This window comes from Diabrotica undecimpunctata, chromosome 1 (genome assembly GCF_040954645.1).
Source record: "Diabrotica undecimpunctata isolate CICGRU chromosome 1, icDiaUnde3, whole genome shotgun sequence".
NCBI lineage: Eukaryota > Metazoa > Arthropoda > Insecta > Coleoptera > Chrysomelidae > Diabrotica > Diabrotica undecimpunctata.
The window spans coordinates 171121745-171149235 of record NC_092803.1 but is presented as its reverse complement, the minus strand read 5'-3'; the positions used below and the strand labels follow the sequence as shown (position 1 = coordinate 171149235).

The 27491-nt window shown below is 32.1% G+C and overlaps 1 protein-coding gene across 6 annotated transcripts in view; it reads right to left on the bottom strand.

Annotated features, from left to right (window-relative positions):
• The window catches only part of LOC140432562 (phospholipid phosphatase homolog 1.2 homolog), a 114677-nt gene that overhangs the window by 11477 nt on the left and 75709 nt on the right, over window positions 1-27491 (bottom strand). For 3 of the 6 annotated variants that reach the window (XM_072520535.1, XM_072520537.1, XM_072520534.1), the window contains exons 2-3: window positions 12305-12485; window positions 358-836 (exon numbers count right to left, since the gene is read on the bottom strand). In XM_072520535.1, the coding sequence (XP_072376636.1) occupies window positions 358-836; window positions 12305-12485 (660 nt within the window). Of the gene's footprint in view, window positions 1-357; window positions 837-12304; window positions 12486-17897; window positions 17994-21000; window positions 21204-24728; window positions 24867-27491 lie in introns of those variants that run through there. The other 3 variants (XM_072520536.1, XM_072520533.1, XM_072520538.1) reach the window with 3 other exon arrangements.

Genomic DNA, 27491 nt, shown 5'->3' with positions numbered 1-27491 from the left:
CTTCAAGCATTGTTTCTGACAGAACGGTTCAGTCTAAACAAAAAGTGCTTATAAACAGTTTTGTTCTTTATCTTAGCTACATTTGTTATTTGAAACCTTTTTTTCTACGGCGTACAGATTCCTATTAAATCGACTTTTCGGAAGGAGGGCTTTAGGGGGAAGGTAAAACTTTTTTGCATATTTTGTGGGGTAAAAAATTTGACATTCTCAGTATTACAGAAAATTAATTATTTGTTAAAAAAGAAACATTTGTAGGTAAACAAATATAAAAAATATTTAAAACAATTTCCTTTTCACTATATATTACTATCTGTACTAATTATATGGTTAAATAAAGAATATTTACAAAGTACTTACTGCAGAAAATGCTCCTATAAACCATGAGACGGAAGAATGCCCGGATGGAAAAGATTTTGAACTATCGATTAGGAAGTATTTGCTATATTTTGGATTTGTGCAAATATACGTATCTACATACTCGTTCGCACGACAGGTAATTGCTGTGTCAGGTGCGCAAACATCTAAAAAGTGTGGTCGATGTTCACCTACCAAGATCTTAGCAAATTCTGTCAACAGAAGTACCAAGATGCATCCAGTGGCGCACTCTCTGTAGTAGTACCATACTTCTCGAACGTTAATTTTCTTAAAACTTCGTTTCGATAATACTTCAGTCACTAATAAAGCTATTAAAGGTACTAGAAGGGATCCTATACCCAAAACCATCGGCGAGATCACTTCACCGGTGTATTTGTGAGATATTTGAGGATCCTGGCAGTAGTAGCCCAGCTTATTGCCCGGAATAAATCCATATTCCAATAGGACTAGTAAGGCGAGAACTGGAAAAGAAAACTAAATTGTAATAATTTGACATTATAGGGATTATTTTAAAAGCCTAACAGTAAAAATGAACTTACATACGAAAAACCGATGGATCCGCATATGGAAAGCCACTTTTCTAGAAGGCTAAAGTTAAGAAAAAATTTGGTGTTAAAATAAATATACTGCATATTTTCCCCAAAGCTGTTTATATTATTACAACTAATGTGACAATGACAAGTGTGTATGTAATGATGCCAGTATGTCTTATTTAAAAACTAGGAAACATAATTCAGCGTTTTCTTCAATTTTCTTGAAATGTAAGTCATTAAAAGAACAAATGTCTGATCACTTCTCTCAAAATGTCTGCATTGCCATGTGAACTATAATTTCTTCTCTAACATCTTTTATAATTTTAAATTTTACCGGTATATTATTTCAAGTATACTACAATTACTTATAAGTCAAAAACATCGTTTGAAATAGATTTCAACGTCAACATTTCATATGATCTGACAACTCGCTTATTTACAAATGTACCATTAGATAAAACTTAATAAAAATAATAAAAACTAAACTATAGTTGAGTCCATGGTTCTTTATCCGTACGTCATTAATATCTGGCGAGATAAAACATATACTTTTATCTAGCATCATTGTCTTCCACGCATGAAAATAAAGACAAACCAGCTACCACCTCTTATTAAGTAAAGACACATGTTATTTTTATGAACGCTCTAATCTCAAGATAGGTACAACAAAGACGCTTGGGGACGTTTTCTGATTTTAAGTACAACCTGTGAAGTTTCTGGTTTGTTTACTTATGGCTGTCAGTTTGTTGGATTTTTTTTGCCCCGTTTCCTCATTCACACAGTTAAGAAATTGTTTTGTTGAAGTTTTCGTAAAAGTGAAAAAAATGACAAAAAAATATGTTATTAAATATTTTTTGACTATGCCTGGAAAAACCCATACTTCAAAAGCACAACAAGGTGTTGGCTGTGCCATATACATAGACAATATTCAAGATTATTTTCAGTACAAATTAAAATCAGATTGCTCAATATTCACAGCTGAATTGGTAGCCATTGTTAAGGCGTTGAATTCGATAATTATTAGCACGTTATATTTCAAACGATATATAATTTTATCTGACTCACAGTCCGTCCTCCTCTCATTAAGACACTTCGCTAAACACATATATGCGCTTGAAAAGCTGAAGATCCTAACTTCTCTAAAAAGAATTGTTAACTTTGTGTGATGTCTTTGCTTTTATGTCATTTACCTTTAACCCTTGCCTGTATTGTTTGTGTAAAAAAAAGTCGCTATGAAGGGCACCTTAGCGTGAAGCCTATGTTCCTGTTCAATGCTTTTTGTATAGTCACCCAATAGTATTTTCAATAGAAAGGTAAGGAAATTGTGTTAATGAACGAATGGTTAGGAAATTAATATTGTTCTGAAGCTATTTTCTTGTGGAATTTTAAATTAATTACTATATAATTAACGTCAATAAACGTATTTTAACCTTTAATTGTGGCTTATTCCCATTTAAATAGTAATTAGGTTAGGAAATTGTCAGAAATGAATTTAAAGGAAGTGTAGAAGTTAATTGTTTTTACATATTCAACCAACTGTCTAGCTAAATAGGTCTTGAACCTAAGGCAAAAAAAGCACAAGAACTCATTTTTAATTTAATCAAGTACTTTGAATTAAAAAAGAAACGGGTAGGGGGGGGGGAATACCACACTACTTGGATCCAAGGAAGTTGGCCAGCGTCCTAACTCAACTTGAATAGAACCTGTTGATACAAGTGTACTTGGATGAACAGGTGACACGATCAAAGTAGCTTTTAAGTGTTGCGCGCGCAACGTCCAAGCAGACTTTAACCAAGTACACTTGGATCGTGTAAACCCCCTTTATATTTGAAGTGTATCCATTTATACTACTTGTATTAGAAAAAGACATCAACAAGAAACGTTTAAGAAAATCTATCAGTGAAATTTAGAAAATGTACAGCATATCAAACATCCGTTTCAGCTTTAAATTTAAGATTCTAACTTTATCAAAAATATAAAACAGTACAATGAAAAACAAGAAACAATTAGAAGATATAAAAACAATAATTCGTAATCTTCGCATGGAACCAGATGGGTGTTCATATTATTTCCTAGTTTTTAAATAAGAACCTATAATTTCTTATTAGTCAGCAAAGTTTCTTGATAGCTTATATCCATTTTTTGGCACACAAAGAAAAATAAACTTTGATCTTATTCATATAACAAAGGTTGTTATAATGTTAAAATTGTAAAGTTTTTAGAAGCTATCAAGATACTTGTGTTAACCAACAAATGTATTGTATTTTTGTGCGGATTGTAGTCAAAGTTGACATAAAAAGTTGGTGTTGTAATAAAAAGCAGTATATAATCATGATGAAATGAAAATGGACAACGTAGATTATATCCTATAAATGGTGTGAGTGAGCTTTATACTGAACACACGTGATACATGCCAGATATACTTTAATTATATTAAAAAGTGATACGTAAGTACTGACAAAATAATTCCACAAATATTTGTTTTTTTTTTATTTACAGCGGAATTTGTTTTATGGTAAATATGTCATTAAAAATTGTTATTTAACGTCTTTGTTAGTTTTATCCTATTAAATAATTGTTGCTTTGTTGTGAAGTTATGCAATTAAGTCGTCATTAATTCAGTTTTTTAATCTACTTTAGATTAAAAAAAAAAGAACAATCATGTTTTGTTTTGTGGTAGAAGTGTAAATAGTTGATAAGTTTTATAATAAATTTATAACACCATTATTATTAAATGTATCACTGTATATTGCATTAATCGATCAATAAAAAATATTTAACACTATTGACACAATCGATTGAAAGTATTCTCTAATGGAAAAATCGGTAAGATAGTTTCGAAACAAATTCAGATTTCTGCTTTAATCTGAACCTTCTATAAATGCAAGGTATAACAGACGTTGATAAAGATGTTAATAGAGACAGGGGGAATCTAAAATTTGCATTCCACGACATGTCTATCAACTAAGCAGAAATCTTTAACGAATTTGTTTCTTGTACTCATACAGAGTTTTATTCTCTAATGCATTGGACGATATGCTAAAAAACTTTACTGAAAAGCCGGGTACCTGACACCAATACAACGGCGACGGCTAGCGGTGCGGAAGGACCAACTATCTCACAGGCTGAAGTGGAGTCAGCTATTGAAAGGCTAAAGAAAAACCACGCTCCCGGATCAGACCATATATAGGGAGAAGTTCTTATTTGACACAATAAATAACACTGTTGACCGCCCTCTTCAATAAAATCTACATCAGCGTACAAATACCAAATAAGTGGCTACTGCCAACGTTCATTCCGATTTCCAAAAACACGAAAGCAAATAAATACTCAGATTATAGAATAATCAGTGTAACGAGCCATGACCTGTAAGCTTTCCTTATCATTATACATCATGGAGTATACAAAAAGCTAGATGAAAACATAAGCGACAAACAATTTGGCTTTAGAATGGGCCACGGCACCCGAGAGGTCCTATTCTTCATACAAGTCCTTATTCATCAAGCGTGCCGTCAATACAGATCGTCTTCGCATACTTCATCGACTTTGAAAAAGCCTTCGAAGAGTCAAGCATAGTAAACTCATCTCAATTTTACAAGAGTCAAAGAGTAGACTCACAGATCAAACGATGGGGACCCTTTCACAAAACAAAAAACAAAGTAATAACGGTTTTCAATCCTAGTCTCTTACAAAAGTCAATATCGAAAAACTAAAAGTAAGTAAGAAAAACGGAAAGGTATATGTTGACTAACGCTAACAGATGACAAAAAATGCTTACTTTTTAAGTATGACTATAAAAAGTGATTTATTATGATTACCAATAATTACATATAAAATATTTCACACATACTTGAATTTGTAAGATTTGTAATGTTTATTTCTGTAAATAAACAGTAAATACATGGAACCAAGCTTTGTCGTGTGTTGTTTTAACATTTCATATATCCATTTGATAACAATAATTTAAATTTTTCTCCTCTTTTGATTACAATTAAAATAATTATTTAATCATTAGGCGACAGTTCTTATTTTCTGACCACATTGCAATATTTCTTAGTGGTAATATAAAATGATGTCAGGTGTGGGGTCGATGTATTATCCTTCGCTCCTGATGCCAAATTTTTTAATTTTATTTTATCTCACAAATACACAAAAACATTTGTAACATCGTACCAAATGAGGATAGCAATTATTCTAGTTTTTATGTGTAAGCTGCAATACAGGCCCGTTCCTCCAGTGCGACAGAGGAAACTGCCACAAAGAAGTCCCTCTATATCTTTCCAATAGATCAGGTTTATCGACCACGTAAACTTTCCTTCACTTGTGTTTAGAGTGGGAAGGTCACGTGCGTAATAAACTCCGCGCATTAGAAAGAGATGAAGGGATTACTTTGTGCCAGTTTTCTTTGTAGCACTGGGGGAACGGGACTGTATTGTAACGCCTAGTCTATTTGTATTATACCGTATTCATTTTACAAATTCCCAATCGTCAATAGAAGCACGTGAAAGCCAAACAGGGTCGTACTGATGTGTATCATATGATTTTTAAAAATATTTACTTTTGAAACTATTAGTGTAAGAATTTCTTGAAATTTAGGCAGGTGGGAAAGGAGGTCCCACATGGCAGAGAACAGCTCAAGATAGGGAAAGATGGAGAGAACTGGGGGAGACCTACATCCAAAAATGGAAGGATAGAGAATAGGTTCAAATATATATAACACAATATATTAACTTAAAAATCAATACGATACAATTTGAATTTAAACATGCTGGCAAGTGTGGATCTGTAACATGAGAATATGTCTGGCTTAAGGCAATAAATTATATTTAAAAGCCTCTTGACGAATGAGACGGCGAATATTAACACGTGCTTATGTTGACACATGGGAATTTGCTAAACGAATGACCTTAGTATGTCTATGGTAAGGACTAGACACGTTTCTTAACCTAAAACCACAAGAGCTAACCACACTTTTTTCGTGTAAATTTTTTTTAAATAAATTTACTTAACTTATTATAACTTTTTAAGTTTTAACGCTGTATTTTTTATTTAATAGATTCTAATTGGAAAATATACCAGATGTACTCTTTCAAAAATATCTCTGTTATTTTCGCGTAGTGGTGCAACCTGTATATTTCTGACGACTCAATGAAAACTTGTGTTTGCAAAACTAGTAGAAATCAAAATTTCAACACAATACTTTATTATGGTAATTTTTTGCACGATTCATCATGCATTTTTAGTATTAAATAAGCACAATATTTCCGCATTGGAAATTGAAACATCAAAATAAACGGATTTTCAATTAATATTCTGGTTATCTTCAATTAAAAATAAAAGATAATATAAGAATGTCATAAAAACACTTTCAGAACCTATCAATGTTCCATTAAAACCTTCAAATATGCCTAAATGAAAGGATTCTTGGAAATATTATTCCGGGAAATGATTGAACCAGTAAAATATTATAAATATGCAGATATGAAAAATATAAATATAAAAATCAAACAATGATGGCACAGACGATTTGTAAAAAATTATACTCGCTGAAGGTGTACTTGGTACATTATCAGATATTTAGCAATTTTAAGTACCTACTTACGATATTTAGGTCTGAAACTAACCATTTTAAACTTTGGACTGAATCACGACTAAAACTAATGGGCAAAATGTTTTTGTCGTTTTCGTTATTGGTATATTATATTTGCAAATATAATTATACTTCATGAACTAACTGAACTATACTGATTGTCTCATAATATAATAGAGAATGTCCCATAAAAACACATAGACAAAGACAAAGATTTATGATGATATAAAATATATAAACTATCAATAGAAATTAACGACTCGAGAAAACGAAGTAAATAAATAAAGTCGTAGAACACAATATGGTGACACACATGGTATTTGTTGATCTTCAAAAAGCGTATGATAGTAACAGTATTAAAAGGCCAAGCTGTGGCAGGTGCTAGCAGACAAGAAAATTCCACTTCTTCTTCTTAAGGTGCCATGCATTTCTGCGTAGGCGTCCACCGTACATCGTCTTGTCAGGTGAGATGTTAAATAATTCTGTTTTTAGCAGCATTGCAAAGCATTTCATAGCTGTGGATTCCTGTCCATTGTCGAATATTGCGCAGCCATGACATTTTTTTACGTCCGAGACCTCTCCTACCCTCTATTTTCCCTTCGAGTATCAGTTGCTGAAAAGTGTATCGTTCTCCTCGTATAATGTGCCCCAAGTATGCAGTCTTCTTACTTTTTACATAATTAAAAAGTTCCCTATCCTGTAAGCCCGCTCTTCTGAGTACTTCCTCATTTCTGACCCTGTCCGTCCATGATATTCTGAGCATTCGACGCAGGCACCACATTTCGAACACTTCAAGTTTGTTAATGGAACTGGCCTTTAACGTCCATGCTTCCATTCCGTACAGGAGAACAGGCCACACGTAACACTTAAGCATCTTGTATCGGAGGTTGAAGTCCAATTTGCGATCAGTCAGAAACTTACGAAGCCTCAAAAAAGCATTTCTGGCTTGTTCAACTCTGCTCTTTATTTCATTCTCGGGGTCCCAACCCTCATTCAGCAAACATCCCAAGTATTTGAATTGCCTGACTTGTTCGATTTCTTCTCCAGAGACATATATCTTTGCGTTGGGGTAATCATTTCTACTTATAATCATTGATTTTGTCTTCTTGATATTTATTTTCAAACCCCGAGCTTCACTTGCAAGAGTTAGATCATTCAAAAGACATTGAAGATCTTCGATGTTATCTGCCACTATGGCTGTGTGTGTGTAAATTCCACTAATTTACATTAATGCAGTGAGAGATTTGTACGATTCAATAAAGACTAGAAAAAAAAATGACAAAAAAGCTAAAGATGCTCAAAGGACTTCACCAAGGCTGCTGCAGTGCACATACGCTTTTTAAGATTTATTTGAAGGGAGTTTTGGCTAAATGAAAAAGAAAATGTGAACTAGGTGTTAAAATTGGAGATCATAAACTGTACAGCTTGCATTTTGCGGATGACCAAATAATACTTGCAGAAGATGAAGAGGATACCCACTACATGTTGCAAAAATAGCTGAAGAATATATTAAGTGTTGTTTTTTGATTAATCCGTCAAAAACAGAGTATGTAGTAGTGGTAGGTGAAGGAAGGAACTTAGAACTAAGAGGCACGCAAATCGAATATATTGATAGCTAGAAATATCTCCGTATAATCATTACAAACGAAGGTCGGAATACAAAAGAAATATCTACTAGAATTGGTCAATGTAATTCAGTATACTTTGAAATAACAACATCAATTGAAACACAAAAATTAGGATTTACAAGAACAACAGTGGATCGAGATCTTGGAAGAAGCTCGCTGAAGGAGGCGAAGACCCGACTTGAGCTGTAGTGCCATTGGATCTATCATCGTTGAATACCTGGCGTCGGTAAAAACCTATATATTTTTATAATATCTAAAGGCCTAGGTCCCCAAGTCGACATCTTGAAAGAATGCGTTGAAATTAAGTACGATTGGAGAGTAGCACTGAACACTTAAGAAACAGCAGACAACTCTGTTATAAATCACGAAAGCAATCTTCTTCTTCATGTGCTATCTCCTCTAAGAAGGTTGGCAACCATCATGGCAATTCGCACATTCGATACCGCTGCTCTAAAGAGGTCAGCAGAAGTGCAGTTAAACCAAGCTCTCAAATTGTTTAACCAGGAGATGCGTCTTCTTCCGCGACTCATTCTACCCTGTATCGCTCGCCCTTCATGACATGTCCCAGATATTGCAGTTTTCTGACTTTAATTGTATTTAAAACCTCTTTATCTTTTTCCATTCTTCTCAACATCTCGACATTCGTGACCCTATGTTTCTGTAGGCGCATAACTCGAAGGCTTCTAATCTATCCGAAACATCTTTCTTTAATGTCCAAGCCTCCAACTCATAAAATAATACGGAGAACACGTAGCATCTCAGAAGTCTTATCTTTAAAGAAATTGAAATGTCCCTGCTGCAGAGTACTTTTTCAGTTTGTTGAAAGAATTTGTTGCCTATCCTATTCTTGCCTTAATCTCTTCTGTGTACTCGTCATTTTCGTTAATTATTGTACCCAGATATTTATATTTTTCAACTTTTTTAATTTGTTCTCTATGTATTGTTATGTTTTCTTGGCGCTGTTGGGCTTTTGTAATCACCATAAATTGTTTTTTTTTGTGTTTAGGGACAGTCCGTTTTCTTCACTGACTTCTACCACTCTGTCAACCATTTGTTGTAAATCCTCAAGACATTCCGCTAATAAAATAGTGTCGTCAGCAAACTCTATATTATTGATTGGACGGCCATTTACTTTTATTCCCATAGTTAGTTCTTCTAGTGCTTCCTGGATTATTTCCTCTGAATACAAATTGAACAGAGTAGGAGACAGGCCACAGCCCTGCCTGACATCCCTCTCAATCTGTAATTCATTTGAAAAGACGTTGTTCTCTTTTACCTTTACCTCAGATCTGATTATAACAGATAGCGCTAATGATCCTGATGTCTCTCATATCTAAGTTTTCCTTTTCAAGTAATTCGATAAGACGGTTATGTCTGACCTTATCGAAGGCTTTGTTGTAATCCAAGAAACACATATATACTAGCTGATTAACATCCATGCACCTTTGCACAAGTACATTCACAGCGAACAGGGCTTCCCTCGTTCCCAGTGCATTTCTAAATCCAAATTGTGTGTCACTTACGTCCTGCTCAAGTTTGTTGTGTATTCTCCGGTGTATAATTTTTAAAAATATTTTGAGCGTATGACTCATTAAACTTATTATCCGGTGGTCTTGGCATTCTTTTGCATTTGGTTTTTTTGGTAGTGTTATGAATGTTGACATCATTCTCCAGATGTACATCAGAAAGATTGAGAATAGCGGATTGTGTTGTCCGGTATTTTCTTTCCTCAACTTTTTCTGGTAACACTTATTGAGCGTGACAGTTTCTGCAATTATTGAGGCAATAACAACTCTTAAAGTTTTTAACAATATTATGAACTGACTATATGCAAGGAATTGCTCTCCCCTCAAAAAAACACAGAATAAAATCACACATTGTTGCTCAGAATTACCACCAGAAAACCATTTTATTATTTAAACCTTTTCTGCGGGCGTATACAGACAGACATGTTGTTTACAAAAATAAAGTAAAAAATTTACGTTATTGCTTCAAACAACCACTGTATAATGACAAATTATTGGCGACGGGGTAACGAAGGCTCGTGGAAGGTCGACGGCGCGCAGTGTTGCCATTTATAGTGTGTATACCCAATTATGCTAAAGGAAAACTTTTAGAGAGGGTGCACAGATATCAGTACTTAAGTTGCGAACTAAATGAAGAATGGGATAGAAGTACGGAAATCGTACAGCGTATTGAGATAGCTAGAAGTGCTTTTAATAAGATGAAAGCAATATTATGCAATGAAAAACTCAACATCGAAATTAGAACTAGAGTATTGAGATGATACGTGTTCTCTGTCCTGTTTTATGGAGTTGAGGCCTGGACAATTACAGAGGCGACAGAGAAAAAACTCATTAACTTAACTTAAAAAATACTCAACACTATAAAGAAAAGAAAAATGAGCTACTTTGGTCACATACTAAGAAACGAGAAATACGAATTGATGGGGCTGGTCATACAAGTGAGGGTGGAAGGCAAAAGAGGACCGGGGAGAAGACGCATGTCCTGGCTGAAGAATCTGAGACAATGGAATGGGAAAAAGTCAATAGAACTTTTGAGAACGGCTGCAGATAGAGTCAAATGGGCCATGATGATCGCCAATGTCCTTAGGGATGGGGCACGTTAAGAAGAAGAATATACTGTATGCACTTACGATACCTATGCGAGTATATTATTTACATAGCTTTTCTCGCAACTTTTGTAAAAGTTAATCTTATCAATCTTTATCTTATTATTTTTGAATATCTAATTTGTATAATATATTTTTTTACTTTAAACATTAACTGACTCAGGTAATTTTAAGATTTTGGGGAAACGTATTTAATTCGTTTTAGATTTGTTACAATAAAACCAAATATTGTACTGCAGCAAAATTCGAAAACCTTAATTTATAAGGCTTGTTTAAATAAACAAATTATTTCAATAAAAAGCCTGGACCATTAACAATAACGAAATAAAATATAATGAATTATAATAGGTAGAGTAAGTACACATTAAAAAATAGTATTATATTCAAAATATTTCAAAATGCTGAAATTATCCAATTAATATATTATATATTATATATATATATATATATATATATATATATATATATATATATATATATATTCGTGTACCGATTCGTGTAGGGGTTAATTTTTAACCCCTAGTATGCAGGCATTTTCTCTTGCGATCTGTTGGGCACAGTTTAAAATTAATACATAAACATCCAGAATAAAGGAACGGTTTACTTTACTATTTACAACATTTAAAGATTTATTCAGAATAGCCAGAAGATAACTTCCTCATATTTTTGTTTATTTGACCTTCAGTTTGTCGGAGTATAATTATTAATATATTGAAACGTAAAATTAATAATAAATTTACGTTAATATGACGTCATCAAATAAAACTTTAAATAAAATACGTTATTCAGTTAAATTTGCGGAATTAAGTAAGATGTAGTAATACAGTGAAAAAACTGAAATCAGCACACCACTTTAAGAACAAATTAGAATAGATAATTAACTATTTACTTATATTCAAAATAATGAACAGTACAATAAAGCAAAAGAGATGATTAACTTTTTAATAATTTAGAATAATGAATGTGCTCTAGATGGAAATAACAAAATGATATGATCATAACTACTAAACGACAAACACACCTGTTGTAAGTCAACAGTATTAATTATACAATTTAAATGACTATATATGGACTTATTTATTGCCAGATCTGTAAGACCACGTATGCTTTTGTGATTTTCATTATTCCAAGACACTAAATCACTATTTTATTGACTAAAACAGGAATTCTTGCGTTAATTTCAGACCAAAGATATTGAATACAAATCTCTTATTTAGGTACATAAAAGAGATTACCGTACTGTATCGATTTTTAAAAATTTTCTGAATTGTTTTAAATAACACTAAATTTTTATTATTAATACACTTCACGCGCACTTCTATTAAATAATTGAACAAAATAGTCTCTTCCGTTAAATGTTTCGTTTCTACGTCACTGCTGTTTACCTAATGACAACCATCTGATAGCACCTGAACTCAATGTCAACGATATTAATCTATATTAGGAAAACAAACTACAAATTGTCATTACGTTTTGGAAGGGAACAAACTTAAGCAATGTGCATGTGAATAATGGATGAGTAATAATAAACAAAGGGAATTCTCACCTGAGATTGCAATAACAGCGTTGAGTATAAATGGAATTGTTATTCGACGTCGCAGCCTTATCTTGGTCGACTGCTTGGCCGGTTGTGATTTGTCGGAAACTGTCGGCGGTGGAATATTGACTCGTACAGTTGGCGAGTTCGTCCGCTCAGATGTCGCTGGATTCACCATTCCCTTGTTATCCTGAAACAATTTTTTTCTGTTACAATTTTATCTTTTCGCAACAAGAGAATTAAGTGAAATTAGAATGTTTAAATTATAAATAATAAAGTAATTAGGATTTTTGAACTTTATTTAGAGGATAGAAGAAAAAGTTTTCCTTGCAGCATCAAATTGAAGTATAAAATATTATTTTTAAAATATTTTTACGGATCCATACATAAACATATAGTTATGTATAACTAAATTTAACATAAATTAATACATAATGTTAAAATTACAGGCACTATTAGAAGTAGTATAAATAAAGTATTAGCTAACATTATAGAATAAATTTGTCTGGCTAATGGCTCGGCCAAGGCCATCAAACTAAAATAAAAAAAAAATCGGTTGATTGTAAAGTCGGTTTTACGGGCGAAGATTTTACGTGACAACGTCTTTTTCTCGGTAGAATATTTATTGATATGAATATTATTAAATTGCACAATAGGAACAAGGAATTGAATGAAAATAAGAATTGCATTACCGATTTATTAGGTATTTTATATATTATTTATATTTTATATATTATATTTTTATATATTATTTTATATATTATTTATTTTATATTATATTATTGATCTTATTATTTTCTACAAAATTTATATGAAAATTTTTTCGATATATCAATTAGTTGCGGAGATATCGATCATTGAAGTTATTGTTTGCTACCAGTATTTTATATATTTATTTTTTTCAGTTATAAAACATTACTATTTCCAATTGTGTCTACCAAGTATGGTCACATGTATTTGCCTACATATTAAATAATAATAAGTACAGATAATGTTATGTGACGTTCACTTCTGATTATATATATTTTAATATTTTTAATTTTAAAGAATCAATTTGAAAATCAAAACACTTATTCAGATCGAAGGTTCAAATTTTTGCTAAATAAATTTGAAATTAATTAAAATTTGTAAATGTAAATGGTAAAGTTGAAAATTAAAACATTTACTAAAATTGGAATTTGAAATTCTTGCTAAACACAGTTAAATTCTAACTCCGCGCGTGGTGATTGGTCGGTTTAGTTCGTTTGTTTGGTCGCCCTGTTTTGACAGGTTAGAAGTTATAATTTGTTATTTTAAATGTTTGACTAGCAATACGCGCTGTTTCTTCTCAATCGACTGAATTACGATTGATTGCAGAGTGATTTAAACTAATAATTTACTTAACACTATCAACATTTGTCAATAGTATGACATAACCTATAAACTCATGTTTCTCAACTTTTGTGTCAATCTAACAATTAATCAATCAATCATAGTTTACGATAATGAAATATTAGTGTACAATTATTTACCTTTATTGTTGTAGTTGTTGTAAATGACGAATCTAAGCACTCCACATTTTCACTACAGACACAGCTGACGATACTTTCAACGATTTTCAACTTTAGCGATTCAACGCGCCTAATTCTCTAGTGCCGCGCGCAGCGGACCGATCATGTTTGAGTGGGAGAGAGACGCAAGGCATTCGCCGGTCCGGCGGACCTCTCTCTCGTTCGGCGACTCACTGTAACAGACGTGAGCGGGCGTTACACTTTTTCTTAAATGACTCCGAGCCACAACCTAATTTAAGACGTTGTCACGTCAAAAAAAACATTATAGAAGTACGAAACAGAGATAATAGGAATACACCAGTCTGGTTTCAGACAGAAAAGAATAACAAAGGACCAAATTTTTGTGCTAAAATTATTACAAAACATTACAAATTATAAACAAAATCAAGGTTTGCACATGCTATTTATTTATTTTAAACAGGCCTACGACTCCATCTCACGAAACAGATTATACGAAGCAATAAGAGCACTAAGAAAACCAGAGAAGCTGATACGTTAAATGAGGCTAACAATCAATAAATTTATTATAGAAAGTCTTTCAAATCAGTTAAGTGTAAATAGGGAGAGACCAGACTTACTCAACCTAGTACCTACTAGAAAAAATAAATAGGAGAGCTAAGATCAGAGACAAGCCGCACGATTCTGAACAAAAGACAACAGTTCAAAGGTTTCGCAGATGACTTGATATTTTCTGAAGTGACTATAAATTTGAGAACGTCACAAAATTTGATTACCTTGGAGTAACATTTACAAATAGACGAGGAAAGAAATAGATAAACGTTTGTTGAAAGGTAGCAAAGCACTAGGATCATTAAACGCACTATTGAAGGTAAAAAACATGTCCAGGACAGTCAAGATTCAAACAATAGAATGAAACAATAAGGAGAATAACGCTATTGTATGCATGTGAAACTTGGACAAGAATCAGAATAAACAAAAAGTTAGAGATTTGGGACAGGAAAATCTTAGGAAAAGTTTTTGGTGATATAAAGGACGCTAACGAAGAATCTCTCAAAACAACAAACTAGGAGCTTATAGAGACTTATAAGAGACCCAAAATAACACATAAAATTAGGGCACAGAGAGTTAGATGATTGGGAGACGTTTTACGAATTCAAAAAGAAAGAAACGCCCTAAGAGTTCTGTAGAAGAACAAGGGAAGAAAAGAAGAGAGAGACCACGAAGGACGTGGTTTGATGCCGTTCGGACGGACATAGAAGAAATGGGAACACGAGACTAGAGAGAACAGGTGAAGAACCGGAAATAGTGAAAGAAGAATAGTCAAAACTATCGAAATCAAGGGTATCTAAGGCCATAATGTGATGTTATAATATATATATATATATATATATATATATATATATATATATATATATATATATATATATATTTATTTATTTATGATATATCTAGGAGTTATGATAACTGCTATACATTATATTTTTATAGAGTGAAGTCTTACATTGAACAATTTTTAGTGGATAAGTTGAATAACAAGAGACAGTATTATTGATATTGTAAGGTGGAAATATGCAATTAATATTAAAAGAATGAGAAAGGATCAGGAGCATATTAAGTTGATCTGTAAATTGTAGGTAGACTAACTAAAAGATTAAGCGAGTAATGTGTTGGTTTTTTAATCAAGGAACATCTACAACATTCTAAGGAACATCTACATGTCATGTAGATGTTCCTTAGAATGTTGCAGTAGATATTACAAGATATTACAAGTAGATAGGACAACTATATAATGGTTGGTCTAATTCACTGTTTATAGCTCTAACTAAGAAGACAACAGCAAAAACCTGTGCTGATTATAGAACCATCAGTTTGTTAAACCACTGGATGGCACACAGTTTGGTTTCCGTAACGGGTTTGGAACGAGAAAGGCACCGTTTGGAATAAACGTACTTGCTCAAAGTTGTCGAGATATATCTGTAGACATATACTGTTGTTTTATTGACTTCCAAAAGGCATTTGATCGTGTTAAGCACTCTATATTGATCAAAGCTCTAAAATACATTGGCTTGGACGGCAGAGATGTTCGAATAATTGCAAATTTATGTTGGAATCATACAACATCAGTTTTAGTAGATGGTGTGGAATCATTAATATTAAAAGAGGAGTACGACAGGGATGCATCTTGTCACCCCTGCTTTTCAACGTTTACTCCGAAAGAATTTTCAGAATAGCACTTTCTGAAAAACAAGAAGTAATACTTGTGAACGGTGAAGTCATGAATAATTTTCGATATGCGGACGATACAGTACTCCTAGCTTCTAGTCAAGAAAATCTGCAAACACGACTTGATAGTGTCCTTGAGAGTTGTAGGGAGGCAGGTCTGGATCTGAACATACGGAAAACCAAAATACTCGTAATAAGTAAACAACAGCATATAAAACCGTCTATAAATAATACCAAACTTGAGCAAGTTAATAAAATCGTTTACTTTGGACAGCAATTAAATTGTAACGAAGAAAGTCACGGCGAAATTAGATCTAGGATAGGACAGGCTAGAGCGGCTTTTAGAAGGATGTCCAAGGTGTTATGTAACAGAGACCTAAAATTGGCATTGAGGATCCGCTACTTCGCTGCTACGTGTTCTTGGTCTTACTTTATGGTGCCGAGTCCTGGACTGTGAATAAAATCGATCTAAATCGCATTGAGGCTTTCGAAATGTGGTGCTATAGAAGAATTTTAAAAGTTTCCTGGGTGTAGAGAAAACTCCACAATACTAGAATGTCTCAGCAAGACTACTGAGATCATAACAAGCATCAAGCAGAGAAAGCTGGAGTATTTCGGACATGTAATGAGAGGTCCCAAATATAGGTTGCTACAAAATATCATCCAAGGAAAAATAGCAGGCAAAAGCAGTCCAGGACGAAGAAGAACCTCATGGTTTAAGAACTTGCGAGATTGGTATGGTATTGATACAAACATGCTACTTAGGGTGGCAGTGAATAAAATTAAAATAGCTATGATGGTAACCAACGTTCTGAAAGGACGTGGTACATGAAGAAGAAGAAGTAGATATTACTCAAAGAATTGGTATCAGTCTTTTGATAAATTTGGGAGTTTTGTTAATATGTATCGTTTTAAGGAAAAGCTCATTAAGCTTTTATATAATTATTCTCTAAGATTTTTACATAATTACTGTCAATTTTATGTCCTGTCTTTAAGAGGTGGTCGACTAAGGCATAAAAGTTTGTTCTTGTGGTTCAGTCACTTTTGCGTTGCGTGACACGGTGTTTAAGCCACTGTTGACTTTGACCAATATAACAGCTTTGACATTCACTGCAATTTATTTGGTAAATTATGTTAATCATTAATGAATTTGGAGTTTTAGCTTTTATTTTTAGGAATAACCTGAAATGAAAAGTGGGACAATTTGGTCTGTTAAATAGATATAATTGTGTCTAATATTTTCAATATTCCAGTTCTTTTTGTTTAATCAGTTAATTTCTAGCTATTTCATATTCTTTTCTGTTTATTCTGACAGTTTATCTATTTATGTAATTCTGGCGGAATTTATATACATTCAAACAACAAAAATACAGCGTTACAAAAATTGGACACAAAATTAAACACCGGATGGTGCAGACTATAAAAATGTCTACCGTTAAAAATTGATGTAACTGGAGAAAAAAAAAATTACCACAGGCGTTGTAACAGAAAATATAATATGCCATACGGCGAAATAAATAGCTCAGAAAATGAAAGACAAATACTAACATTAATCTACAAATATCGACATGGACAGCAGATACTAAAATACCATGACTATAATTCACAGCATAACAGAAGACCAATAATAAATAAACCACCAAAAGGGAAGAAACATAAAGAGAAGAACAATTATAGATAAACCACCAAAAGAATAAAAAAGCGATAGAACGCCCAAAACAAATCGCTAGAATATATGCAAATATAAATTCGGTGTAGAATTTATCATAACAAAATTTCGGAAAAACTAAAAAATATATTTAATATTTTTTGTCCACGATAGATATTAATGGCTAGCTAAAAAAGGCAGTAGTGATATTTTTTCTTACCTGTTGTTTGAACGAAAGAAAAAACTTTGCTTTACCGCTGATAGCCGCTTATAAAATAAAAATTAGTGTAAAAAGAACCACATTTAGAACTCTAATATAGCTGATGATTCAGTTTTAATATTGTAAAAATTTTATTGATAAGATAACTATTTAAATGATTCAATAATTTTCCTTTTTTTAAGCGCGTTATCGAGAATATCAATAGTTAATACCCTTTTTTTATTTCACGATAATATATTTACAATCGCTGTTTTACTTTAAAAAAAGTGTAAGATACTTTTAAATGCCTTTAAAAATTAAATAGATTATGTAATGTATTTAGTATATTAAAATGGATCGCAATAAATTAAATTGGAAGATATAAAATCTAAGATCTAAGATATGTTGACCTTTTCAAGAATATCAGAATTGATGAGATATCTATTGTATGTACTATTGTTGTTTTTGTGTAACATCGTGAACCATAAAAAACTTTTTACTGTGAAGGCAATAAAAAATCGAATCAGAATGATGTAATACAACTGGTGTGTTCATAACATAAAACTTATTCAAAGGAAATATATTTAAAAGTAGAAATTAATCTTTTATAGTTTTTTAACTGCGTTCTATTAACTTTTCATTTAGCTTAAGTGCCTCGACAACTTAGGCCATTGGTACGGTATGATGGTTGATTCTTTGAGGAACTGTAGTACTCTGGTGTAGTTACTTGGATAGTTTAGAATACCTGTGTATAGTTGACAGTCCGTTAATATTATGTTTACGGTAAGGGCACAATTATTGTACTGTTGACATGCTGTACGTTCATCGGTTGACATTTGTGTCAATCTTGTATGGCCGATTCGTCTTATTATCCGTGATTCGTTACGAATAAGGTTAGTAAGACTTGTACGGGTAATTTTATGTTGAATTCTGCGTAGGGCTGTACCACAGGTATTCCAACAAGCTTGCCACGATTCTAGGATTGACTTTTTACACTTGTCTTTTTTGACTTTTTTAAATTGTAATAAACTAGGATCTCTTTCGATTAGATACACCAGTATAAAACCAAACATCTGATAAGATATTAAAAGAAACACAGTTATATTGGTTTTACACATCCTGAATAATGAGGATATAATATATGGTTTTGATAATTTTATCACTTTTTTACTAATTTAATATTTATAAAACGAAAACTATACCTTCTTGGTTAGTTATAATAAATTACATCAATTATATGATCAAGTATTGCAGTAACACATCATATGTTACGCGAAAATGCATTAAAATAGTTCTCCAAACAAAGTATATCTGAGATAATGCTTTCTAATTGGCATGACTTACTAACATATACTTTTAACATTTCTTTACACAAGACATATACCTTTAAAGCCAATAAAAAACAAAAAATTAAAATCCCATCATTAACATTATACCAATTACGAGATGTTAAGACTTAGATTTAGTCCATAAATTCTAATTTATCATTTGGCTACACGAAACAGATTTCAAAGATTAGGATTATTAAGCTATATAAAAGTTGATCAAGAAAAACAGTGTTGGAATGACAATGGTGTCAATGATACCGTTGAAGCTTCACAAATTCATCTTAGAACAGACATCGAAATGGTGGCCATCTCTACTATACGAAATAATAATCATATACAAGTTCTTTCCTCCTCAACCTATTTCGTTAAAGGCTTTAAATTGTAAACACATCCAAAGATAGATCATTTGAGAAAGGCACAAGAAGAAGATGATATTTTTAAAATTCTTCTAAAATCCATATCTCAAAAGCTTCCAGCTTTCATATTAAGTCAACATTAACAGTCCAAGCTTTGGCACCATAAAGAAGAATAGAGTGGATATTATAACAGTTTATCATACGATATCAGATTTGCAGATTGAGACTTTGGTTACTCAGAAATTTCCTCACCTTCACAAAGGCTGCTCTTGATTGCTTCATTTTTGATCGAATTTCTGATTCCAGATTTAGATCTGCCGTAATCCAGACTTCTAAGTACCATTTCCTTCACTTGCTCAATATCTTTATTTATTTTTTTTGATCCTTGTTATGATAACCATGGTTTTTGATTTCTTTATATTTATTGTTAAACCAAAATATTCCCCAGTATCACAAATTGTGTTTAGTAGTGTCTGCACGTTATTTATACTTTCACCATTTATATTGATTCCTTCTGTACAGTTTTTAAGTGCTTGTGTAAATAACTCTTCGGCGCATATATTAAATAGTAATGGTAAAAGTACACAGCCTTGTCTCACACCTGTACTTATCTATTGCGCATCCGTGTTATTTCCATCAAATGTTACCACAGCCTGTTGGTTCCAATAGAGATTTCTTCTCGCTTTAGACATTCTATGAAAATGTTATGTTTAACTTTGTAAAAAGCTTTCTCATAGTTTATAATTGCAACGAAAAGATCTTTTTGTTGGTCTCAATATTTTTGAGCAAGAGTTGAGAAACTTCTTACAGAGCTTCTACTGTTCCGAACAGAGCTTCTACTGTCTATTACTCATGTACGCTTCACACTTTCTGAATATTCTTGCATGTACAACCTTTAGAATTTAAATAGTTGTGACATTAAGCTGATTAATCTATAGTCATTACAGTGTTTGGGATTCTTCGTTTTTGGTAGAGGAACAAAGGTCGATAGTAGCTATTCTGTAGGTATCTCACCAGATTTGTATATGTTGTTAAAGAGGATAGATAATGCGATTAAATTGTCACTCACATTCCATTTTCAATGACTACCTAAATAAAATTAAAAAAAACAATGTAAAGGTACCTTTACCTTTAAAGTTATCAAAATATTTATTAATTTACGTATTGTGGTTCAGAAAATAGCTTATGGGGGACTTTGCTGCACTGTTTAGAAACAATGTCAGAAAATAGATCCATGAAAATAGGCACAGGGTTATTAATAAAAGTAGAACTACACACAGTCGCCAGTTGTATCCTGAAGAGACAGAACAAAAATTTGACAACAATTGGATGGATTAGATAAGATTGAAAGAAAAATTTTAAGATATAGCCCAATTATTTATTTTAGGCTATAAAAAAAGAGAGAGCTCGGTGTAACATACTTGTGTAACATGCACTTACCAAAAGTGAATCAGTTTCTATAACCTCATCTTGCTGTGCCTCCCCGAAAACTGTACCATTAGTTTTTTTCTCATTATCACTTGGTTCTACCGAAACCTGATGAATTTCTATTGTGCACATTTTAAAACATCACTTTTCAACATTTTACTAACATTGCACTAATTTCAGGCTAAAACTATTTGCTTTTAGGTAAATAAATATCCAGTTTGCGCCGACTGATTAAAATTTATCAGTTATTGACTGATTCTTGATGAGTGTACTTAACACACATATCTTAACGAAATCATCTTATCTCTATAATCAAATGATTATTTAAAACCTTTAGAGAATATACGATTATTATGGTTTAGAATTTATTTAAATTAACTTATATAGAAACGTGCCAAGTAGATTTGTCCTTGCTCTCTACTTAAGAAATAATTTAAAAATATTGAAATTCCCATTTTTTTCTAAAATAAAATTTTATAGACAATATAAATATAACCAAGTTTGCCTGCTACAGTTTTATATTAGAGCAATAAAAAAATTCAATAAGGGGTATTAATTTAATCTGAACGAATAAAACGTGAAGAAATAATGGTTGAAAGGCCAACTTCAAAGAGATCCTTAACAGTTAGATTTATCATAATACCCAACTTTTTATCCATCTATAGATTTTTTAAATTTATCTTAAGCTGGTTGCATTTATTATCCATTTTTCTACACTTTTTGAAAGCGGGGTCAGGAAAATTGGCCTTGAGGTCAAAGAAAAGATAATACCAAGTACAATTACCAAAAATCCAAGACTAAGAATTAGGCAAAACATTTCGATAACATAAACATCGATGGCAGAAATATTAATGGGCACTTTGGTTAATAACCTTCGCTATGTATCTATGATGCCGCAGTCATAACAGCCAGTACTACAATATCTTATCGACAGATAAAATATAGAAGATTTATTTCGTTTAAAAATGAATATAGATCAAATAAAGGTAATGGTGGTTAGCAGAACACTGAATATACATTTAAGTATAAATGTGGACGGTAATAATATTCATCAAAGCTTCAAGTTCGAATATGTCGGAAGCTGGTGAACTGATGACCTTGACGCTGATACACACATACGTAGCAGAATTGAATAGGTAAGAGCAACATTTATGAATACGAGAACTCTGGTTAGCAACAAGAGTCTTAATTTTACGGTACGGTAGTGTTTTGTAAAATGCTACATTTACTCAATGCTGTTGTAAGGGGTAGAGACTTAGACAATAAAAGCTAATGCCATAAATCGTATTGAGGTCTTAGAAATGTGGGTGGTTTCTTAAAATTCCATAGACGAATCATATAATCAACCCCAGAAAACTGCTGCAAATAGTAAAGCAAAGGAAAGCTGCCTACGTGGCTTACAAATTTAGGAACGCCAAGTACCAATTTTTAAAGTTGATTATTGAGGTGATGATTGAGGTAAAAGAAAAACGTTTAATCAGTGTGTTTTGCCAGTGTTAACTTACGGTGCGGAAACGTTGACCATGAAAAGAACAGTTCAAAAGATCCGTGTGTGTCAAAGGGCGATGGAGCGTGCTATGTTGGGCGTTTCACTACGAGACAAGATCCCAAATCGCCAGCTAAGACAAAGAACAGGAGTGGCTGATGCAGTAGAGAGAGTCGCAACACTGAAATGGGGCTGGGCAGGTCACGTGGCTCGAATGACAGATAATAGATGGACAAAGCGGATACTGGAATGGAGACCAAGATATGATGCCTACCGAAGCAGAGGTCGTCCACCAACACGTTGGACTGACGATCTAAAACGTTGTCATAGGAATTGGATGCAAGAGGCACAAGATCGAAATAGATGGAAAATTATGAGGGAGATCTATGTCCAGCAGTGGATAAGCCAAGATTGAATGATGATGATGATTGAGGTGAAGTTTGGGAAGAAGACTATAAGGGAATCGATAAACTTCGACGCCCTTGCTCTTTTCAGAGGGCCACAAGATCGAAACGAGTATGCTAGAATTGTCTCCAATATTTAGTAAATGGTTAAGGTACCTTAAGAATAAGAAGTATTGTTTTAGATCATGTACAGAGATAGATTATTGAAATAACCAAGAAATATCAAGATTTTCTGGACATTTTGTAATATTGGCAAAAAAACTAACTTGGAGCTTATCCTGGGATTTAGCCAAACAGTTAACAGACCAAATATAGTGAAAATACAATAAAATCAGAAAAAATAGTAATATTCTGATTATAAGAAACAGAAATACTTGTAAACTTGGGGTCAACTGTACCAAAAAGACAGAAATACAGTAGAAAAATACGGAAAGGACTTAGTTTTTTACTACTACATTAGTTAGATTAAAAATATATTTAAAATGGTATCACTAAGAATACACATAATTTTTTTAAAGCCGCGAATTATATATGCCTCTAGAATATATCGTAAGTAAAAGAGCAAAAACAAATAATCAATAAAAAACTTAATTAATAAAAAACACTGGAGCTTTTACACAGGAAATGCTCCAAAAGACGCTATAGTTGCTTATTTTAGTTTTAAAATATGGTCAAAATAACTGATTTACCAATCCTCAGGAATCCGGCTCGAAGGACCATAAGTATGGAGCTATTATACGAGAAATGCTCCGAAAGACACTTTAGTTGCTAATTTGAATTTGGAAATATGGACAAACTAACTGATTTACTTAAAATAGCTAAGAACATTACTTACCCTGTTGAGAGCTTGAAAGAAAGTGATAAATAATTGCGCTTTGTATGTACGCGCCCAAGCGACATACACAGAGGTGCCTAAATATATTTAGAAATACTTAACAAACACATTTGGTGAAAAGTTTTGTACATACAGCATTCAATTTAATAAAAACGAAATTACTGGTAGCTAGAAGAGAAATAAGAATGCTCAACAATCAGAACTGCAGGAAGTGTAAAAACTCAAGAAGGAGACACAGGTTTTTTTTTATAAATAAAGGGGTTAGACAAAGACACTCGTTATCATTAACTCTGTTTAATCTTGCCCTGAAAAATATACCTGTTTACAAATGTACACTATGTTTGTCTGCAACAAAACACAAAACTACAATAAAAGATGCATAATGAAGACGATTCACATAAAAAAGATCAAAATTCTTTTAATAATAAGACTGATATCACAAATCTTTCCAATATGTATTATAATTTATTAAATTGAGATGTTTTTTAACGCACCTGGCAGGTATTTAAAATAAGACTCTGAACCACTCGCATTTTGAAGTACCTGCCAGATGTATTTATTAGGGTCAGAGATACGGCTTTTGAATTACATGTTAAACTATCAAAAAGTGCAAACGTAAGATATAATTGTGTATAATTGTGAAAATGCAAATAGCCGAAACTTTTAAGAAATAATTAAGTGTTTTATTTATAACAAACCCACAAATCCACAAACCCAAGAATTAAAATTAGAGAACAATTAAAAAAGGGAGAATATTATATTCTAGTTCTAAAAGTGGAAAAAATACATTACCTAACATTATTATCTGTGGCACATAAATAAGAAAATGTGATAAACGATGTCTGATTACTTTGTTTGTTAAAGCTAAGCAAATCATTAAAAAAAAAAGAAAAAAATGATAATTAAAACTATAAAAAGTATCAGTTTTCATGAAACATTTTTGGAACTTTGCTACCTCAGATATATTGTTAAACTAAAAAGTTTTACAAAATCGTTTTATTTGTGAACTACAGACCTCTTCAATAACTGCATTTTCTTTGGTTTCAGTGGCAGCCATAACGAATTTCCCACAAAACTATTTCAAATCCATTTAATTCACTGTAACACTATCATAAATCCGAACATTTCCTTCTTGTAACGAACGCACAAATGGCCAATTAGCAACACTGCTAGAGTCAGTTGTTGTATAGAGGATGTATACATTTAAACTCTTATGAAGGGTTAAATATAAAATTATTTGTTTGGATCGTTTCGATTCTGTAACAGGCACAAGGCATAAGGTAGAGGATCGAAAAGAGGACAGTGCGTGTGTTGGTCCTATTTGTTAATTCATAGTGTTTAGCTGTTTATCACCTAGATACGAAAAGTTTGATATTGGTCCGTCCATTATCTATTTCTTTATAAATAACTCACGTCGTCCTTCGTGGGTTAGTATATTGATACGGCAATTTAAAGTTTTTTTAACTGTCATGTTAAATTCGCTATTTTGGATGTTGAAATATAAAAAAAGTATCAATCATAATATATATATATATATATATATATATATATATATATATATATATATATATACAGGGTGGTCCTTAAGTAATTGTACAAACGAAAACCGTAAAATTCTACACTTTAAAATATTACGATTTAAGCCAAATTGCTTTAATCAAATGTTGATATTAAGAGAGATACAGGGTGTTAAAGAGCAAATTTAAAATTCTACTTTTCGCTATAACTTTTATGTTTGTAAAGATTTATGCATAAAAATTTACAACTGGGTACTTTTAAATATAAGAAATTATAATTTGATGCACACTTTGATGTAGCTGATAGAGGGCGCCACATATGCAACATATGTGGCATAAATTTGCACTTAACTTTTTTGCTCTTTAAGCTACCTGTATTTGTGACAAAAAATATTAAAGATACATTATTTTAACAAAAAAAAGGTATACTTCTTAATAACTTCAAAACCTAACAGTTTTCGTGATAATCGCATTTTACAAATCAGCTGCATAATTCTGGTTTAAGGCAATTACTCCAGACAACGAAGGAAAAATAGACAAAAACATTAATAAATCTAAATTTTGGTGTAAAATACCTTTAACTAAAGTTAATAGTTAACGAAATATTAAATAAAATAAATAGATCAGCTGGATAATTAATAATATGATTTGACAAAAACAGAATAATAGGATTGGACATCAAACATTTTACATTTTATATTAAATTAAAGTTATAATCAAAACATTTTGTTTACAAAGCAAATTAGGAAATAGTTAAACTAAATAACATAACTTTTTGTCAAAGTAAGTGTTCGATATGTCCACCATTTTCTTTAATTCATTTGTCAATATATTACATAAAAGATCGTCTCATATTAAATAGCATCATTGTTTCTAAAAAAACTGCTGCAGAATTCATTTCTTCTCATAGTTGGTGGCGAATGTTTATGGGATTATTATAGACACGTTGTTTTAATACGCCCCATACACCAAAATCAAGCGGATTAAATTCTGGGCTACGTGGTGGCTATATTGTATAATGGATGAATATATTCTTTTGGATACATATCCAAACCTTATGGTATATTATGGAACTACATCTTATTTGTCGCAGAGGTTAAATAATGTATTAAATTATGGTGTATTTGATTCATTGGTTACTTATATAAACACAGAATGACCTATCGATGACATTACTTATTTTTATGATTACGTTACAGCTTACGAGTAACTATAATTACATCTAGAACAAATGGTCTATTATGATTAACTAACGAACTAATATTATGCTAAACTAAATTACCTGTGTGTTTACTATATTTATAACAATATCGGTTATTAGGCCAACGATGATGTTTTGTAAAAATACTGAGTCTTTAAGGTTAGATTGGTAGCAAAAGTATTATGAAACAAGACATATACGTGTTATTCAATACCTGAGCTTTAGTTTTTAATTGTCCTAATAAAAATGGGTAAACAATTTACGTAGTGAATAATAAGTATTCTTTTGGGATTTTTTATAAATTAAATAATTATATCAATATCTCACCACATTGCCAAGAAATATGACTGCCACGATCAATCCAACGTTCAAAACAGTTATATTTAAGTATGTTATCACTGCATTCTCTTCAGAATGTGGTGGTGTACCATCTTGCATAAACCACATATTTTGGGTTTTCAGCATTTTACAATAGGGAAAAAGTAATACAACGCCACCAGGTATAGAAACTTAAGAAGCGATAGAAAAGGGAAATTGTAAACATGATGACGGCCAACGTCTGAATACGGACACGGCATCTAAAGAAGAAGATGAAGAATATTTTCTTCAATACGACATTTAGCAGCCATAACAAAAATTTTGTAATGTTACATTATCATCTTTGAGTTGTTGTAATAAGAATAAACTGTGAATTATGCTTATCTACAGGTATTCAGTGCTTTACCGCACAAATATTACAACTAAGAGTTATTATGCAGCTGACTTATAAAATGCGAATATCTCGAAAACGGTTAAATTTTGAGGTTACTAATAAGTATACCTTTTCCTTGTAAAAATAATGTATCTTTAATATTTTTTAACAAAAATAGAGCTAACTTAAAGAGCAAAAAAGTTAAGCGCAAATCTATGCCACACATGTGGCATATGTGGCGCCCTCTATCAGTTACATTAAAGTTTATATAAAATTATAATTTATCCTGCCTTAAAGCACCCAATTATAAATTTTTGTCCAAAAATATTTACAAACGTAAAAGTTATAGCGAAAAATAGAATTTTAAAT